Genomic DNA, 18,876 nt, shown 5'->3' with positions numbered 1-18,876 from the left:
CCCTCGTCCTAATCTCCAGATCCTAATATCAATGTATGTTCGTGTTCCGCGCTCGTTAGCTACAACATGAACACAAATGCCTCGCCCCAAGGTTCGTCCCGAAGATCGACAGCGGTCTGCCAAAGCATGTCTGCCTTGTAAGGCCTCAAAGAAACGCTGTAACGCTCAACAACCATGCTCCAACTGTGTCAGACGAAGAACGCCGTCGTCCTGTCGTTATATCGAGCCCGGTCATGCCAGACATCTGGTGCCGCAGAGTCGGGATACTCAGCCGCAGGTCCTTAGGAAACCAGGAGATGAGTCCAGCCGGGTTGTGAGCACGTCGCGCTACGGCAATTCAACAGTCAGCGAAGTGTCGACACAAATCCCCGGTGCCACCGATTCAGCTTCGCCCGCGGTGTCGGCATCAACTCCCCAGAAGCTCACGGGAGGCCGTATGCTGCTGAATTCCAGAGGAGAGAAAGGTAAAGGTTCACGTTCTTGTCACTGGGAGATTTCCGAGCACTGAAACGCAGGCGGTCTAGTCTACATCGGAGGGTTCGCCTCGCTATCATTTCTACAATTCCTTCGACGGACGATCAGGCAGCAGATGGGGCCCTCCCTATTTACCGAGAACACCCGCCGCCATGTAATGCTCGAGGCCACCAATCTAGAGGATACAAATCACAACTTTGTCGAAGATGAAGACCAGAAACGAGCCATGATAGATGTCTACTTTGCCGCTGTAAGTTGCGCCTAGGTGGTTCACGAAGGAGATCACTCACAGTAACAGACAAACGGCATCGTGGATCTATTTTCTCGAGAAGAGGTTGAAGCATACTCGACAATAGTGAACACTCCAAACATCGAAAAACGCGAGTATATGACGGCTGCACTCGACCTCATCGTTGCTATTGGGGCGCAATGCCGGGCGGCAGATCAATCCGACCGCCAATATGCCGTCAGACTCTTTTCCAGAGCCCAAAAAATTGCTCTCGCCAGCGGACTCGAGGACCCTTGTCTTGACATGGTCCGTTGCTTCCTGCTCATGACCTTCTACATGTTGGGCGCCTGTCGAAGAAACGCTGCATTCATGTACATGGGAATTGCCAGTCAAGCCGCCTCTGCGCTCGGTCTCCATGTCACCGAGCAATATCGCCACTTCAATGTTTCAGACCAAAACGTGCGGTAAGTTAGCATCTTCTACTCTTGAGCCCTTGACTGGCTAACTCAGGTAGGCTTCGCACCCTAAAAACCCTTCGAGTCTTGGATGTGATGTATTGTTCGATTCTCGGAAGACCTTATTCGACGGGGGCAATCAGGACCGACCGTGTCGCACTGAACAATATCGACATCCGCACGAGCAGTCCCCGCGAAGTCACATTGAATGCAAGTTTCCGAGTCTGCACGATCATCGCAGACATTACACAGCGGCTTGATTGTGACGGATCCATTAGTCTGGGTGCCGCCCAAGAGTTCCTCAAACGCCTCCAAGAGTGGAGCCTCAGTCTTCCCGATGATATGCGACAGTTTAAGAAGCCAATTGCCCAGCTCTTGACGCTGCCTGAGCAGGAACAAATGATCGGAAACATCCATGTCTCTTGCGTCTATTATTTTGCGGTGATGCTCGTCACCCGACCCTTCTTGATCTCACATCTGATGCATCAAATGACTGGGATCGCTGGCGAAGGGTCTGACACAATGGCCACATCCGGAACGCAGGCGGATGTGCTTGATGTGGCCCAGGCCTGCATTGACTCGGCGATGCTGATGGCCAACGTCTGCTACGAAGCCCTGCAATCTAGTATCCTACTCAAGCAGATGTGCATAATGAAGTAAGAAGCTGGTTCCTGCTTTCTGGGCGTGATTTGTGCTGACTTTCTAGGGCATGGGTCTTCGCCGCTGGTCTGGTTCTAGGATTCTCCATGTTCGCTTTGAGCGAATCGCGGTTCGACATGGACGACTCGTTCAACAACGCACGCGAGGTCCTCCGGCATCTGTCCCTTCAAAGCCCTCAGGCGGAACATTACTATGAGATCCTCAGCGGCTTCGCTGATGTCATCCTACGACATCGCCAACATCTCTCCCGCGAAAAGCGCCGGTTTAAGAACAAATATGTCGACCAGATCCTAACTTTGAATGTCAGTCCGAGTGCCGGCGGGTCGCAGTCGACCTCCTCTCCACGAACGCCACTGTCCACCGAACGCAACCTTGGAGTGGTAGACTCTGCGGTAGCAGGTGGAAGTGTAATAGGAGGAGGTGATGGCGGTCTCGGGAGTGAGTTTGATCTGAATGAGCAGCTGCAAATGACCGATTACGGCCAATGGCCTCTGGAAAACGGCGGTGGCTTCGACTTTGGCATGTTTGGCTGGGACAACTTTGCAATGCAAATCTCCGAGAACTTCTCCCTTGACAACGAGGCAGCCTGGGGCGTCACTTGAGGGACTGAGACTAACGGGCGCTGTTTTCCTTCCTGGAAGCTTTCAACAGACCTTGGTCATTCTCTCCAGGCATGAGCGCGACCATCGTCGGTCTCGATAGAGTTTCGTTCTGTTACATCATCACTGAAAGAGAGCTCAAATCTGAATTCAGCGGCCACCATGACCCTGCTATGAGCCAGTCCACTATATGAGGTGGTATCAGAGGCTGGCGTGGCGAAATGGTGGCAGACCAGAGGCACTTGCTCAAATGCAAAGAACAAAAAGCCTCCCTGGCGCGGCTATGAAACTCCCGGTATGGGCTTGTAAAGCCATCTCGCACCTATTCTCCGTTATGGTGTTGTGCGAGACCAAAGACCCGTCAGCATCGAGGATGAGACTGGAAATTATATACGCCTGCGCGATGGGCTTGACCTTGAGCAGCCTGGTTGCAGCTACCTCATCTACGAATACATTCCAGCCTGGGATGGTGATCTGCCCATGCGGACCGCAGCGAGGGGAATTGGTTGGTGCGCATGTGCAAGTACCAGTGCAGTAGGCGGAGAGGGGCATGAGAGGCCAGCTGGCTCTCAGGAACTAATACCCACACTTACTCAGCGACTGTGTTAGTTAAGCGGCACGATACCTAAACTGGGACAAGGTGTCCTTATTACTGATGAACCGCGGCCACAGCCGGTGCCATTCACAGTGCCAATGGCGGGGCATGGCGGCATGGCTGTCCCGCCAGTACGACTCAAGTCGCGTCCCATTGAAAGGCTCTTTCCCCCCTGCGCCATCGCGGTTGCGGCATCGTAGCTGGCCATAAAAAAGTTGAATGAAGTTACGGTGAAACTGTCCTCTACTCACTTGAAGGTGAAGCTGTCCTTTTCTCTTCCCTGACACTGTGTTGCTACCAGGGTATAAATACCTCCCAATCTCGACTGTCAATCACTGTCCTCTTCATCGACTCTTCACCGCCGCAACCATGGCTGAACTGTACCCCGACCTCAAGGACCGTCCTGTCAAGGAGACTATCTGCCTGTTCGATGTTGATGGAACTCTCACACCTGCAAGACAGTCTGCTTCTGCTGAGATGCTGAAGACCTTGTCCAAGCTCAGACACAAGTGCGCAATTGGGTTTGTACGTGAGCCCATTGACCAAGAGAGAGGACTGCCAACGGGATTAACACTCAACTAGGTTGGAGGCTCTGACCTTGCTAAACAACAAGAACAATTGGGCACCCCTTCTCTCCCTGTCACCACCCTGTTCGACTTCTGCTTCGCCGAGAATGGTCTCACAGCCTACCGTCTGGGCAAGCCGATGCCCTCCAACTCCTTCATCCAGTGGCTTGGGGAAGAGAAATACCAGAAGCTGGCCAAGTTCTGTTTGAGATACATTTCCGAGCTTGAGGGTCTTCCTCGCATGCGTGGAACGTTCATCGAATTCCGAAACGGCATGATCAACGTCAGCCCGGTTGGTCGTAATGCTAGCAAAGCAGAAAGAGACGAGTTTGAGGCCTGGGACAAAAAGAACAACTGCAGACCCAAGATGATTGAGGCTATTCAGAAGGAATTTCCCGACTTGGGACTGACGTACGGGCACTCCAAGGACAGCGCTCGTTTACCTGAAGCTGACACACTCTAGGTACTCGATCGGCGGACAAATCTCGTTCGACGTATTCCCCACGGGATGGGACAAGACATATTGCTTGCAGCACGTTGAAGCCGAGGCAGATCCTAGCAAGGGCTTGTCTGGAATCAAATACAAGAATATCCATTTCTTTGGTGACAAGGCGTTCAAGGGGGGCAATGATTGGGAAATCTATAGCGACCCTCGGACCATTGGTCACGCAGTCAAGGGGCCCGAGGATACCATGGCCCAGCTCAAGGAGCTCTTTGACCTCTGACTTGCAGCTCGCCTCTGAGCGACGGAGACGAGATCATACATTTCCTTCAGAGGTAGGAAGCGGATACTGAGAGCCTTTGGGGCTAGACGGATATGACGGGTCGGAAAATTGATTGAACGCTTCAGACGTTAGAGCCATAGACATGGTATGAGCCAGCGGACGGCTTGATATGAGCGAACGAATTAAGATGGATTTCCAATAAAATTGACTTGCTTTCGCAGTCCATTTCGTGGTACCAACTATGTCGAGCCAGTCCTTCTCTACAAATGTCTGTGGAATCATGTGAGAGCGAGACTTGAGTGATTATGTGTGTAAGGGAGTGTCCACCAGAGTCAGCCATGTCGTCCTTGTGCACATATACTTTAAATAGTCACTAATAGCCACAATTGCTTTCAGAGGCTCTTGGGCTGGGCTAGGCTATTCAATCAGGCCCAACCGACCCCAAAGCACTTGGGTGGCACTCAAGGCTCATTATTTTTCCCCATGAGAATGAATTGATATGTACCGGGTCCAGCCACAGGTGCGTCAAGGGTCGAGAGAGGCGAGAGGTAGGTGATTGATTCGATACAAGGGCAAATGTAGCGGGTACTTTGTAGAGGGACACAGTGGACCGCCCGACACGATTGATTTGGGGAAGAAAAAGGAAAGGAAAGCTGCAGTTGTGAGTTGTGATATAGCGCCGTCAAATTGTCATTATATCACGTGGTTGAATAACTGGACATTGCACAATTGTCCGCTCCCCAATATCCTCCAGTGCTGGCTTCTCATTACTCGTCACTCCTCCTCGTGACACCAGTACCGAGTAGATTGAGTGCTAAGGCAGCGTGGCAGTTTGAACCCGCGACATCCATCCATATCCGCGCCTGTCACAGTCTCGTTTCATCGGCATCGCTCATCCCAGCTCGGTTGGGTGCAGGTAAGGGTGTAGTTGAGGCTCATGCTCGCTTTCAGCCAGCCACTATCAACTGACATCTGAGACTTGAGACTCGAAATAACGAGATAGCGACCATCCGAGCGCGCCAAGGAAAAGGCAACTCGAAAGATCTCCAAGACTTGCGTCAATTGTGGCTTTGCACCGCCACTATCTACCTAGCCTCCCCTCCCAAGCGCGGACTTTTCTCAGCCAACCAAACACACGTTTCGACGCCTTTTCTAAACACGGAGCGGCCAACCAGCCAGCCAGCCACTGCAAGTCCTTACTTGGTGCCGAGGACGTGTATGTGAAAAAGAAGGATTGTATCATCCGAGTTGCATATCATAACCGAAGACAAGACAAGACAGGACGGGGTCTCATAGGCGCTGAAACCAATGCGAGCATCAGCAAGCCTACCTATCTCCCTATGTGTCTAGGAGTTGGTAACCAACCTGATCCTGGTCCTGGTCCTAGACGTTACGATCCTGACGCTGATGCTGATCCCAATCTTAATCCTGCTGGTCACAGGAACCCCGGAATCCGGGAATGGAGATAAGGCACAACGTTTCATCATTTCCGTCGAGTACCTACCACCGACGTATGTACATTAATTCGAGGTCAGGCGAAAGAATACCCTCGAGTGGAGTAGACCTATCTCTCTTCGAGTCCTCGGAGGCGAATGAGTGGGTGAGTGAGTGGGTGGGTGGGTAATGCGAGTATGTGTGGCGCTGTGGCACAGACACTCTCCTCTCTCGCTTGTGGAACTGCACACGCAAACACCCGCCGTGCCACACCTGAGGAACCCTCGCCGAACTCCCCAAACCAGCAACGGGCAGCAACAGTAGCAGCGCTAGCTCCTCCATCAGACCAATCAAACTCCCAGAACCTCCAACAGATCAACGTGCACTGGGTGTCGTTCGTGGCGCTTGTGCTGGGGATTGCGTGGCACAAGTGTGGCTGAACCTGAACCTGAACCTGAAGCCCAGGCTGAACAGGCCACGATAGGCTGGCTGAACAGTACTCCCGTATAGGTATACAGTTGGCGCGTGCTCAAACTGGTACTGTCCCATTTTGCCCTTGCCCTTGCCCTTGCCATGCAGCGTGTATCCATATACATGCATAGATGCACTTGTACAAGTATGGATTTCTGATTTGTGAGCGCCGTAGTGCCTCAGGTCTACACCAAGTATAGAGGCGGTTTTGTTTCAAACACCCGAATTCCGAAAAGAACCTCACGAAACCACCACTTGGGGTATTTATCCATTGAGTTCCTCCACCCTCGCTCTCTCTCTCTCTCCCTACTCTCGCTTCTCCAACTGTCTTTCGACATTGGAAACTGGGACTGTACATGTCTCATTGACTGACCCTTGAAATCCACCTACCCAACTCACATACACACTCATCCACCCATTTACTCACTCACGTCCACCCACGTCCACACCCACTCACCCATCCACCCAGCCAGCAGCCAGCAGCTAGCCACCAACACAAACAACAAAAAATGCGCACCCTCCGCCGCAGCCTCAAAAAAAGCTGCATCATCCCCGAACAGCTGTACTGCGGCATCGTCCACACGGTCTGGCTGGTCTGGGAGTACAGCCAGGCGGTGAGGCGGGCGCCGCATTGAGATTTTTTCCTCGCGTCGCTCCTTGGTCCTTCCTCACTCGACGCAATGGACAGAAATTAATTTAAACGAGGTTGATGAAATCTACGAAAACGGTCGATATCAAACGAGTTGATATGATATTGGTATGGCATGGTACGATAGGATATGAAATGGGGTGGCGGATTGACAATCCCTTACCACTATGATCGATTACCAACATGACGCATGACGCATGACCAATAACCAATGGCCAAGAGGTCGGTACGAATTGAAGATGAGCGGAATTTGGATGGGAGTTGATTTGACCGGATTGCGGTCGATTGAAATGTTCAATTTGTGGAGATACATCATATCACATATGGATATCCGGAGGAACTGGGCCTGGACTCGACTCGATTCGACTCAACTCGACTATCGCTTCGCACCTCCGCTAGAAAATCGCCCGACTCAGCCTCCTCCCCACACTCATCTTCCTCTCCCCTGCCTCATCATCGCCCGGAATATCCTCAAACTCCCTCCTCCCGGTGTCGAGGTCCATGTCCTGAACCTTGACCATGAACGACCAGTCGCGGGTCCACAGCTTCCAAAAGGCAAACAGGGCCAGCGCGATCGGGAGCGCGATGTAGCCCTCGAAAAACGTCTCGGCGTCCGGGTCGCCGTGCAGCGGGAACAGATCGACGTAAAAGGTCGCGGCCATGCAGATCACCACCAGAAACACCCCGAACCACGACCCATACACGCCCAGCTGCGACCGGAAGGGGAGGTCGTCGAGCGAGCGGCCGGCGGCTTTCCAGCCCGAGCGGAAGCGGATATGGCTGTAGCAGATGGAGCCCCACACGAAAAACGACGACAACCCCGTTAGCGCGAGCAGCCAGTTGAACACCGTCGCGCCGGTGGCCGCCTCGTTGATGAACGCCAACAGCCCAAATGCCATCTGGATCACGACGGGCCACACGGGACGGCCTTTCTTATCGATCCACGCCAGAAACTTGGGCGCCATGCCCGCCTGGGCCAGTGCCTGCAGGGTGCGGGTGGAGCCGTAGGTACACGAATTCGCCACAGACATGACGGAGATGGTGATGACGGCATTAAACACCGAGGGCAGACCGCTGACTCCGGCGTACTTGATGGCAAGGACAAAGGGCGAGGCTTTGGTGTTTGCCCCCGAAGAGTTGAGCAGGTCGGGAGAGCTATTGGGCACGATGATGCCCATGATGAGCAGCGAGACGACATAGAAGCCGGCAATGCGCCAGAAGACCTGTTTGGTGGCCTTTGGCAGTGATTTCCTGGGGTTGGCGGCCTCGGCAGCGGCCAAACCGACCAGTTCAGTCCCTCCAAATGCAAAAGCAGCAGTCACAAAGACGGAGCAAAAGCCCTTGAAACCTATACAGTATATTAATATCCCTAATTGCATGATAATATTACAAGACACCTTTTCTTACCATTGCGGAAAGCCTTGTTGCCATTTTCGGCGTCATCCCAATATCTGAAGCCAATGTATCCACGGTCATCGCCGGGGATACCGCCACAGTCGACGATGACGCCGAAGATGATGAAGCCGAGCACGGCGACAATCTTGATGATACCAAGGACAAATTCGACTGGGTCTTTGGGTCAGCCTCGTGTCTCACTTCTCACCCCGCCGATGAATCCTGACCTTCTCCGTAGCCCTTGACGCCAAAGAACTGGACGATAATGAGGGTTGTGAGAAACACGGCAATCCAAATGCCAATGTTGTAGTGGTGCCAGTAGTCAATTGTGATGCCCGCAGCGGTGATCTCGAACGGAAGCGTGACCAGCCAACCGATAGCCTATTTATCGATTAGCTTGAAAAGAATTCCAAATACCGGGACTGGCACGGAGCCATGTGAGATGCTTACATATTGCCACCCCATGGCAAAGCCCTATTGAGGAGATTAGTGTAACATACCGACAAACATGGATAGATCACGAACCCAAGCAGGATCAATAAATCGAACTCCGTAAACGTAAAAGGCTCCATTGACCGGATACAAAACCGCCAATTCGCCCAGAGCTTGCACGGTACATAGTAACATGGCACCGATGATGATGAACCCAATGACCAACGAGGCGGGACCGCCAGACTGCAATGCAGAGCCAGAACCGACAAAGAGACCAGCGCCGATAGAACCTCCTACATAATAGCCATCAGCACAACCTTCAAAACCCAAGAACAGAAGCACCCACCAATTGCGATCATCTGCATGTGTCGACCCTGCAAGCCACGGCTGAGCTTCGCTTGGTGGTGGACTCCCTCCTCGATATCGTGGGTGCCATCCTTACTCCCGTCAGGGACTCCATTATCGACATCGTGGGCAACATTTGCTGGTGCTGCTTTAGAGTCGTCTTTTGTTTTCTCCGAGAAGAAGTCGATGGCCATGACGATGGATGTGGTGGTGATTGAGGGTTTCAATCAGAAGATGGCAAAGTCTAAAGGGGATTCCCCAGCTTTATCGCTTGCGAGGCAGGGTCCGGCAGAGTCAAGAAGGTCAAGCCAACCCAAGCAAGCTTGTTGATTCATTGGATGCTTATCTCGATATCGCTCATCTTCCCTAAGCTCGTCGTCCACTTGGCCTCGAGCCATGACACGCGATTGCAGGGTTGCGTGATGTTAGACGGAAGGGAGCAGCCAAGGCTGCACACTGCAGGTGAAATGGCGGGGATCCTCCCTGATTTGACCTGGGACGCCAGCGAAACGTCGCACTCTGCGCGAGGTGGCGCGCTGGGCACTGCACAGATCCTGTGTAGGGTCGCGTATTGTGACGGGGTTGCCCTGCGATTCGAGATAAGGGAATGGTGTCAGAGGTAGTGCGAAACCAATCAGTGTCGAGCGCAACGCCGGGTGTTCAACCGTGCACTGAACGTCAGGAGAGGCGGCCGGGGTAACGCATGCACATTGGTTGTCTCGGGACATCCAAACATCATCCTGCCCGTTTCAATCGAGAGATGCAAGCAGACTCCCTGGTGGACTATGGCCGGGACCGCCAAGATCCTCTATCTCTCGCCGTCGATCACCAGAAAAAAAGCTCCTGGAAGGATTGACCAAGCAAACGCTTAGACGTATGCCAAGCAACGGCCTCTGATAAGGGGATGAGCTTGGGCAACACCGTGTTGGCTCTTGTTGGTAGTCATACTCGGTCCTTGTCATGGCAGCTTGGAAGTCGACGCTGGTGCCGCCATCGTGTCACTCGAGACGGCTTTGATGGGGTTGCAACGTGCTCGAACCGAATGAAGCATGGCACTCTGGGTCGTGCTGAACTGGAAATAGCGGAACCAGCGGGCCCTCAGCTGCTTAATAACCACGCAAGTGAACGAGAAGGGAAACAGGTCATCTAGTAGACGAATAATAACTTGTAGCGTTCATGATTTCATAATGTGCAGTAGCGTCGTCTGGCATGAGTAGTCAACTTACCGGTAGCTTTAGAGGAGCAGAGAAGGTCAAACTGCGCTCTTCAATTTCCACCGCAAGGGTCATTTTGAGTGGATACACGTGACTGTTCGTCATACCTTCCTTTTTCCGTCCCGAGACTACAGCCTTGGACTTGAATTAGTGGGATCATCGATTGGAGATGAAAGGCACTGCCAGTGTACTGCCCCATTGTCCGGAACCTTTCCTCTCCTAGCATCATCACGGAGACAACAGTCGCCAACGGACAGAAGAAGCCCCTGTTGTAATATCAATTCTACGAGGATACAGAGACCTCGATACGAGTCCTCGATGCGTGAGTCGCTGCGTTAATCTCCGGACTTTGGGTCAGATGCCTAAATCCAAATATACAAAACAAAGAACACCACTAGACTTTTCCTTTCCTTGGGGTCCGAGATCACTCGTACTCGTAGAGTCGTCCAGGAAAAGGAGAGAGACCGGCAACGCCCTGCAGACTGCTTACTTCGCCCTCCCCAACACCCGCAAAACCTCCATTTCCGCATCGGGCGGGTGGTCAAGGCAGGTATAGGCAGGTAGTTTCGAAGGATTCAAATGGGATCAGGATCACCTTGAATACTGGGGGGCCTTGGCTCTGTAATTTGATGAGATGATCAAGGCCAGACTCCCAAGCACGTGACGTGGACCTGGAGACATGGACGCGCACAAATGTACTTTAGAGGACATTCTGTTCGATGTGATGGCCGTCGCATCTTCCCTCGACAAAAAAAAAATCGTGAATGATAGTTTAAGTCTGTTTATTGATCGAGCTGTCGATCATTTCTATTGGCATCAAGCCCATCCGGGCAATAGTCAATTACAGGCATGACGGGCTACTGTTTAGCCAAAACAACCAAAACAAAATACCCCCCATATGGCTATCTCCCGTGCAGATAATTCCTTTCAAATGCTCGACATGAGGTGACAAGGTACACTTTTCCACGTGTCGTGTCCGTTGAGAGTCGAATCTCTTCCAAGTCATCCTCCAACGCCATCGCTTTGATCAAAAAGAAGCATCCAAAAACGTATGCAAAGAAAAGAAAAACCTCAAATCAACGCTCGTACTGCGGTAGATCGGGGCCTCCATGGTCATGATGCAGTATTTGTACACTGTATTCGTCGTCCATCAAGGGTGCCGTCGGTGCCAGTGAAGTGACGTGGGCGTCACCTGGCAGCTGGGCCTCATGCGCTAACGGTGGCCCACTTGTTTGTGCTAGAAGTCGGCGTCGTTCCAGCTCCTGCTTGTCATCGGTGTGGCCCCCACTGCCAGTAGAAGGGGGACGCGGAGGTGGAGATGTTGAGTACGGTCGGATGGTATCTTTAGATCTTGCCGAAGCGACTGAACTAGCGGCATGCAGTGTCGAGGGTGTCATACTCCCGTCAGTCTGATTCTCGAGCGCCTGTGGGAGAGGTTCAGACGATAAATTCGGGGCGGTTGGTGTATACGGCATAGGATGATTGGAGCTTTCTCCTTCCTGCGGAGGTTCACTTGGAAGCAAGAGCTCTTCTTGCCTGCGTAGCCGTGTCTTCTCGTCGACCGTTTCTTCCACCGCAGGCGCAGGAGGCGGTATAGTCTCGGGTGCCGAGGTAGGGTATACTGGCTGATAGTTCTGCTCATAGCCATAGTCGTATCCGTTTCCATCGTAATAAGGATATCCCGCTTCATCATAATACTGTCCGTCGTAAGCCTCGTGGTAGTATTGCCAGTCCTGCCAGCCCTGGTCTGGCTCTTGCGGCGTATCTTCCGTATACTGCTGCTCTGCTGCTTTGGTTTGTCTTCTCATCCTACTGCTGTCGTGGGTTCCAACGACAAGCGACATCTCAAATGCGACAACACTCTTGGTTCGGCGCAGCGGAGCTGTGTCTAGGATATGGAGAGACCACTCTGACGTGATTTGGTTGTTGGTACCAGAACTCTGAGAAAATGTCGGTTCGCTAGATGTGAGTCTCGGCCACAAGCGAGTCTCGCCGAGCTTGCCAAATAGATCAACCACCACTTCGACATGGTATGTAAAGGATATCATGTCGCCTGGAACATTTGCGATGGTTGGGAATGAATTGTCGGGAACTTTGATAGATGTCGTAATGTCCGCTGTCATCGTTGTCGGGTTGACTATCATCATGGTGGACGTTTGAGCAAGATCCTTTCGGAAAACACTGTTGGGCGAGGCAGCTGAAAAGTACAATCCTCCTAGACCCGTCCGGGACTTCGGATATACGTCCTCATATTCCATCTTCTTGTCTTTGCCAGGCCTGTTCGGAAGTGGAAGCGGAGGATGCATGTCGATTCTGCACTGGCGGTATAACGTCGCAATCACCATCCCCCGCACATCTGCCTTGGTGTGTGTTATAGATATTCGGATCGGGATTGTGTCGCCTGGTAATGCTCCATGCCGGGGTAACTCGGCGGTGGCGGTAATAGTATTAGTGGAAGATGAAGTTGTGTTACTTCGCGCATCGCTGTTCTGCGGGCTTGGATTTTGCGGAGGCGATACATCGTCTGCAATGTGAAAACTTGGGCTACTTGCGGGTGTAGCATTTGTCTGCATCGTTTCTTCGCTTGGCGCGGGGCTTAGCGGAGGGTTGCTGATGGAATGAGTACTTCGGCTGGTCGTGCTGTTCTGCGTGTTATTCCGGCTCAAGCGACCAGCCCCAGGGCTGGATGTCGTGTGTGTCGTCACAGACGACGCCGGTTTGACAACTTTGACTTTGCCGCGCTTGGAGACAGGCTCTAACGTGATTACCCGTGATTTTGGTGTATACATGTGCTCGATATCAACCAGGTCTTGGAACTTGATTTTAGTGCTTCGACTGGTCAAGGGACTTATCGTTGTTGGACGTGTAAGAGTGGCAGTCACCAAATAGGATACTGATCCACGTTCAAACTGTTTCGGCGTTAGTGTGACAGCATGGGAAGTGCGAAGCAGTCCACATACATCAATTGTGCTGGGGAGGCCTTTTGAAGGGAAGGGAACCTCGAATGCAAACTTGTAAACCTGTTTCTTGAGAAAGCCACTGCCACACAGGACCTGCTCATGCTGGAATAACGACACCAGACCATTGCCTTGATATTGCACTCCTCTTGAACCCTGGCCGTTTATCAAACCTTCGGGGGCTGGAAGACCTTCGCCAGGGGGTATTTGGTGTTTATAAACTTTTGCATATCCATGCAGAGCCACAACCAGATGTGTAATATCGAATCCCTTAAAGACCGTGAGGACCACGTTGCCCTTGACAATTTGACCCGGAAAATAGACTCGGAAGGGATCATCGGGCTCAATGGTCATATCAAACATATTTCGAGCATGTTTCCCCAGAGGATTGGACAAGAAGGATAGTATGGACCGGGGCCGAGGCACTGGCGGGTTTGGATTCGTGAGCAGTGACTCGAGAGGCATTGCCGTTAGGACCAAAGCCATTCACTGCTATAACGGCGACGACCACCGGAGCATTGTTGGCTAAACTTTCGACACGAGGTGGGTAGGGTCTTGAGGACGAGGGGCAGGCTTTCGAGAACGTCTCAAACCAGAAGTGTGGTTCAATATGTGCATTTACTAATGAGCGTCGTGGCGGGGGGCGACAGTCAGCTTCGTCATCAATTAGGGCCCAGTGCCTGCGCAAGGAGTCGGAGGACCGCAGCACCGATCGAAAGGCGTCAGCGAGATCAGGTGTTGTCCGATTCAGCGACGCATGGCGAAGCGCTGCGGCAGGTGTATCTCTAGGAACTGTTGTTCGACGAGGTCGCGTCTGGCCTGGGCGCAGGCGAGGGGAAATTCCGGGGCTTTGTAAGGGGACAACCACAGGGCTTGCGCTGTGCTTCGCAGGATCGGTCGAGGGAGGGAGGGAACGAGTGTCGCGAGTGTGCAATGTGTTTTTTCGACCATGCGCAGGCTCTTCTTCTGGGGAGGTCGAGGACGTAGGTAAATGGCTAAGCTTCGGTCAACGGTGGTAGTGTACCACGTTGATGGGAGATGGAGTAGTCGGATTGATGCTTGTCTGCGAATTCAAGCTTCGGTGCTTGGCAGGTCGAGAATTCTGTGGTCTGATCGAGAGGGAAATGCCGGGAGGCAATATTATTGAGTCGCGCAGGAGGGAGTGGGAAGCCGCTGGAGAAGGGGGGGACGGACAGGGCTCGGGGGAGCCAGGAAGAGGTCACTGGTCACTTGGTCACAGGTGGGATGGCGTGGATGGGTGGATGGATTGGTGGACTCGGAGAGGGTCGACTGGGGGCTGGGCTGCTGGACTTATCTAATTCGACCTAGAACAGCTTGAACGGCGGAGGTGCTCAAGAGGGTAGTAGCGCAGGATGAGCCTCATTGGCATGCAGCTCGTATCGTTTCTTGGTGGTGGTGGTGGGTTGCTCCAACGAGGGACACTTGCATGTCAGACTGCAGATTTGCTATTTAGTGATCCCCAGGCAAGCCAGGTCAACTTCTGTTCGTCGTCCCCTAACCGTCGTCGTCATCAGATACTCGCAGTGGTGGCAGCGCACTGATGATGGCCCACTTCAACCTTGCTCATTTTCCGTCCAAGTTACAGGACCGTAAGAGGGGGAAGGTGGCTGTGTGTGACGAGACGAGGTGTCAGCACCACAGTGGTTTCTGAGAACTTGTCCGCGTAGATATATAGGTGGTAGATAACAGAATGGTGGGAATCATAATGGTTGAGAAAGCTGCGACTTGTGGTACCCCATACGAGGCAGAGGGTTTGGGCCATGCTTTGGGGGGGGCCAGTTGGGCTCTACTCTCCCTGTCAAGCTTTTTCCATCTTCTTCGTGGGGCAGGGGCCGAAGAACCTAACAACCCTCGAGTGGACGAGTAGGCGAGCCGGTGGAGTTGGGTGTTCCAGAGGCAGGCAGCAGAGAAAAACTCAAGCACTAGCAACCGGGGACCAACTGACCACTGAGTGGTGACTGGTTACCTTACAACGGGTTAGGGCCCGGAGACGCCTACGAGTCGTGAGCCCACCATGCCTATACCTACCTAATAGCTACTCGTGGGTCCCCGTAGCTGCCTCTGCGAAGCCCACACGTCCAGCAAACTCAGTTTTGTCCCATGAGCTACCGCACTGCTCCGAAAATGATCCAATAAGTCGGTGTCACACACACAGCCTAACCACCTACAGAGTTAACTCATCCAGAAACGACCGTCAAACCCTGCAGCAGCATACCTAGACCTGGGGTATCATCCACCTGCTCTGAGCACATATGCCGAGCATGAGCGTCGTGATTGAAAAACTGCCTGTAAGGGAGATTCCTGCCGTGACACCTTCCACCATCTGATTGACGGCCTTGAGACCAGCGCCCCAGCATCCTTGCCTTTTCCATCCAAGCATGTTTGTTCCAGTATGCAAGTCTGTCTCAACTAGGCCCGACTTTGAGCTGGCCACAACTAGACGCAGCAAAGCTTCCCTCCTGCAAGCTTTATGGTCGATCTAGGCCATCCCGCAATCAACCTTCGGAACCGGGATTCGAAAAGGTGATCCATGGTAGATTTGGTTGTTCCTGGGCAGACACATGATCATTTTTCAACCCAGGAAGCTCAATTTCTTTCCACGGTTCATTTTCAATGGCGCGGCTTTTTGGCTGGTGACTCTTCCTCAACCAGACTGTCATCTGGGGAGTCTATTCTGGGTGCTTTGGCTGGCTTAACTCGACCCTTGACTTGATGTTTGATCAGTTTTGTTTCGTCGAGTCCGTGCTCTAGTCCGTCGGGCTCCACGAACACCATATCCCCATCCTGTCCTAGGGTCTCCTGGACGGCTTCCTCGAGTAGAATTCCAAAGGCAACCAGGGCCGTCTCGTCGAAAGTTCGAAAGTCAAATGTCCCTTGTCCTTGTACGGCGCAACTGTAGAAATCCGAGGCGTACGCATGCACGGCTTTGAGCATTTCAGACTCGGGTAGCTTTTCGTGGCTAGAAAGCTCGCCTGCAGCGTCATACGACTCGTGGATCACATGCTCCGGGATGGTCGACCTGCGCAGGAGGACTTCCTCTGGTGCAAGGGGTAAAACATGTTCGGACCGCCTCTGGTCGTGGGTCAAAAATCCATTCAAGCCCGCTCTTCCAGCCACCACATCATAGACTGTGAATTGTCGTGGCGGATTGGGTGATTGCAAAGCTTCACCGCCAACTTTGTCAAGGGTAGATTCGTTCAGAGGAGCATTTTCACTGGTGTCTGCCATATTTGCCCCCCGTCACCGTTTGTGACAATGGCAATGGTGGCCCAAGTGGGACTTCGCGCTATTCATCGCCGGACCTTCCAACTGGGACGATCGGAATTCGTAGAGGAATTAGATTCCGATGAAAACTGTTTTGAAAATTGACGCTGCGATGGTTGTAGGGTTGAGATTCGGATGGCAGCGTGGTTGGACAACCAACTAGCGAGACAGAGTGATGTGGTTTCCGAAATAGGATTGCGGTGCCGCGGAGATATCGTGGACCGGCTCACGTGCTCACTTACCCTCGGCTCACCTTCTGCTCTAACGCGGACACTAGAATTTCCACGACTGCCGAGAGCCTGAACCCTTCATGGGCCTCATCGTTGGTCCTGTTAACACCATGATAGTTCAAAGAACAGATATCTCACAGCTATTCTCCAGATTGATGTCTCCCCGAACGCCAGAACACGCCGACCTTATCTAAGATACTGCAATTTACTCGCAGAAGTTCCGTATGGAGCTCATCATAGCCCCGAGGAATTGGTCATAGCCTCACTGCAAGTAGTGAATAGCTATGACCCCGTTGTTCTGTCAGGTTTGAGACCGTGGCACGGGCGCTCCAAGAAGGTCCGAGTCACACCCATCATGGGAGGCTGATAGATAATTGTCGACCTGTGCAGGTAGAGCGCCACACGAACGCAAGGTGTATAGTGACTTTGAGCATCTTGTGAGCCCAACAGACGAAGCGCGGTACCCTGATCAATGTCCAGGGCGATGCTGGTGCTGGAAACCTGTGACCTCGAGGGTGTATCGGTACATTACATGAACCTATTGTACTTGATGACTTTACCGGCAAGAAGAACCCGAACAGAAATAGCAGATCATCACTAGCTCACTGTTCGCAAGGCTGTGGGAGACATATCCTGGCGTCCAAGTGATTTTCCGCCATGAAACTAGAACTCACAGACCCTCCAACACGCCATCGAGATCCGGATAACTTTAGACATGACGCTCCATGTACAAATCTCTTAAGCACAACGTTGAAGGGCATGCACGGTACCCTCCTGGTCTCTAGCACTGCTTTGAAGCCTGGAGCTTGTGGCTGCCCGGTCGATATTGGAGACTGCAAAATAATGGTTCATCAACTCTTCACAAGGTCGAAATGGACGTTGTGCCTTCCCTCAGAGAGGATGCCTTCGACGTGTCACCCTTTATGCGAACCCAGCACCGCAATGAAACAGTCTGTCGTCGGCTGCTGACGAATTTTCTTTTCGCATGGTCGAGGCTTAAATTACTGGCGCCTTAAATTAGGAGCCTGATGCAATCGTGTCGGTACCTTGTGTTCGCCTGATGGTGTCTCTCGCCTTAGCTTTTTTTTTTTTTCAAAACAATAATCCTTGCACCCGTGTATGGAGCCAAGATTGTTCTCAGATTTTTCCTGAGTTCTTCCATCTGTGCTCGATGCTGATTTTCCAGATTTTCCATTTCGGTTCTGTGGTGGTTGTCCTGATGTTCCATAAGTGCCCGTATATGAGTTTCAAACCGACTCAAAATCTCTTCAGACTGTAACACAACGTCGTTCCTTGTCTCTCGGTTTGAGTCCCTTGTCTCGCGGTTCGAGTCTCTCGTCTCGCGCAGGTCTGATTTGATGTCATTGAGAGCAACCGTTATCAAATCTTGTTGCCAGTGTTCGTTTATGCTTTCAGCTCTTTCCTTTCCTTTGGCATTTGGCCTAGGGCGAGATGGACCGGTTCCTGCGTCGCTTTCCTCTGACATGTTTACGTTCTGGGAAGGTATATCTTCTATTTATCATGTAAGGTTAGTGTCTTCATGAAGCTCAAGAGAGCCTAGGCTATTTTATGGATTGAGGTTACCATTCGAAAAAGGAACGTTGTGCCCGCGATTTGGAGCCCCACGCGAGTTTTTAGACCGCTCTTGCTCCGTAGCTGCATTCCTAGCCTTTGTGGAGGAACTCTGAGTAGATTTTAAGTAGCCAGGCACGCTACGTGTCTGAGCCGTTGGATTGTCAGCCATAGGACACGTTGATCCGTGGACCTGTAGTGGACTGGAAAGAATCACGAAATGAGGAATAAGACATGACCGCTGGACAGACGGCAGCGTATTTATTATAAGAACCCCCCTCCAGCACCCGTTACTTACCCCGCCTCTTCACGAAGATATGATTTGTTGATAAACGAGACATATTGCGCCCGGTTACTGTAGATGGAGCAGAACTTCGAGAAAATTTTAATCTTCCTGGAGGATGATAGTAATCACAGGCATTGTTCGTAGCCATTATTGTTGGCTGGGACTACGAAACCCTAGTGCCTATTTCCGGTCATTGGCCTAAAGTAGGTAAAAGGTTCAAAAAGCTATATACCCTCAGGAATATCGCGTGTATGCTGTACGCTGTCGTTCTTTTCAAAGGTTTCTGACTCACCATTTTGGGAT

At 52.2% G+C, this 18,876-nt stretch overlaps 5 protein-coding genes across 5 annotated transcripts; 2 read left to right on the top strand and 3 right to left on the bottom strand.

The window, feature by feature from the left end:
• Window positions 1-126: 126 nt before the first annotated feature.
• On the top strand, window positions 127-2,420 carry AYO20_06318 (hypothetical protein; the record flags this gene model as incomplete). Its single annotated transcript, XM_022644609.1, has 6 exons — window positions 127-137; window positions 193-464; window positions 525-724; window positions 773-1,167; window positions 1,218-1,814; window positions 1,865-2,420. The coding sequence occupies 6 exons, from the start codon at window positions 127-129 to the stop codon at window positions 2,418-2,420; spliced, it is 2,031 nt and encodes a 676-aa protein (XP_022499487.1).
• A 961-nt stretch (window positions 2,421-3,381) lies between these two features.
• On the top strand, window positions 3,382-4,303 carry AYO20_06317 (hypothetical protein; the record flags this gene model as incomplete). Its single annotated transcript, XM_022644608.1, has 3 exons — window positions 3,382-3,537; window positions 3,595-3,989; window positions 4,042-4,303. 3 exons carry the CDS (start codon window positions 3,382-3,384, stop codon window positions 4,301-4,303), a joined length of 813 nt encoding a protein of 270 aa, XP_022499486.1.
• Window positions 4,304-7,252: 2,949 nt separating this feature from the next.
• Window positions 7,253-9,223, bottom strand: AYO20_06316 (hypothetical protein; the record flags this gene model as incomplete). The annotated part of the gene is made up of 6 exons (XM_022644607.1): window positions 7,253-8,205; window positions 8,265-8,423; window positions 8,480-8,633; window positions 8,703-8,726; window positions 8,778-8,977; window positions 9,031-9,223. The coding sequence occupies 6 exons, from the start codon at window positions 9,221-9,223 to the stop codon at window positions 7,253-7,255; spliced, it is 1,683 nt and encodes a 560-aa protein (XP_022499485.1).
• Window positions 9,224-11,319: 2,096 nt separating this feature from the next.
• AYO20_06315 (hypothetical protein) lies at window positions 11,320-13,665 on the bottom strand (the record flags this gene model as incomplete). Its single annotated transcript, XM_022644606.1, has 2 exons — window positions 11,320-13,152; window positions 13,204-13,665. The coding sequence occupies 2 exons, from the start codon at window positions 13,663-13,665 to the stop codon at window positions 11,320-11,322; spliced, it is 2,295 nt and encodes a 764-aa protein (XP_022499484.1).
• Window positions 13,666-15,831: 2,166 nt separating this feature from the next.
• On the bottom strand, window positions 15,832-16,449 carry AYO20_06314 (hypothetical protein; the record flags this gene model as incomplete). Its single annotated transcript, XM_022644605.1, has 1 exon — window positions 15,832-16,449. The coding sequence occupies one exon, from the start codon at window positions 16,447-16,449 to the stop codon at window positions 15,832-15,834; it is 618 nt and encodes a 205-aa protein (XP_022499483.1).
• Window positions 16,450-18,876: the final 2,427 nt, after the last annotated feature.

This window comes from Fonsecaea nubica (genome assembly GCF_001646965.1).
Source record: "Fonsecaea nubica strain CBS 269.64 chromosome Unknown Scaff39, whole genome shotgun sequence".
Classification (NCBI taxonomy): Eukaryota; Fungi; Ascomycota; class Eurotiomycetes; order Chaetothyriales; family Herpotrichiellaceae; genus Fonsecaea; species Fonsecaea nubica.
The sequence above is the reverse complement of the archived record's forward strand: the minus strand, read 5'-3'. Positions and strand labels throughout refer to the sequence as shown.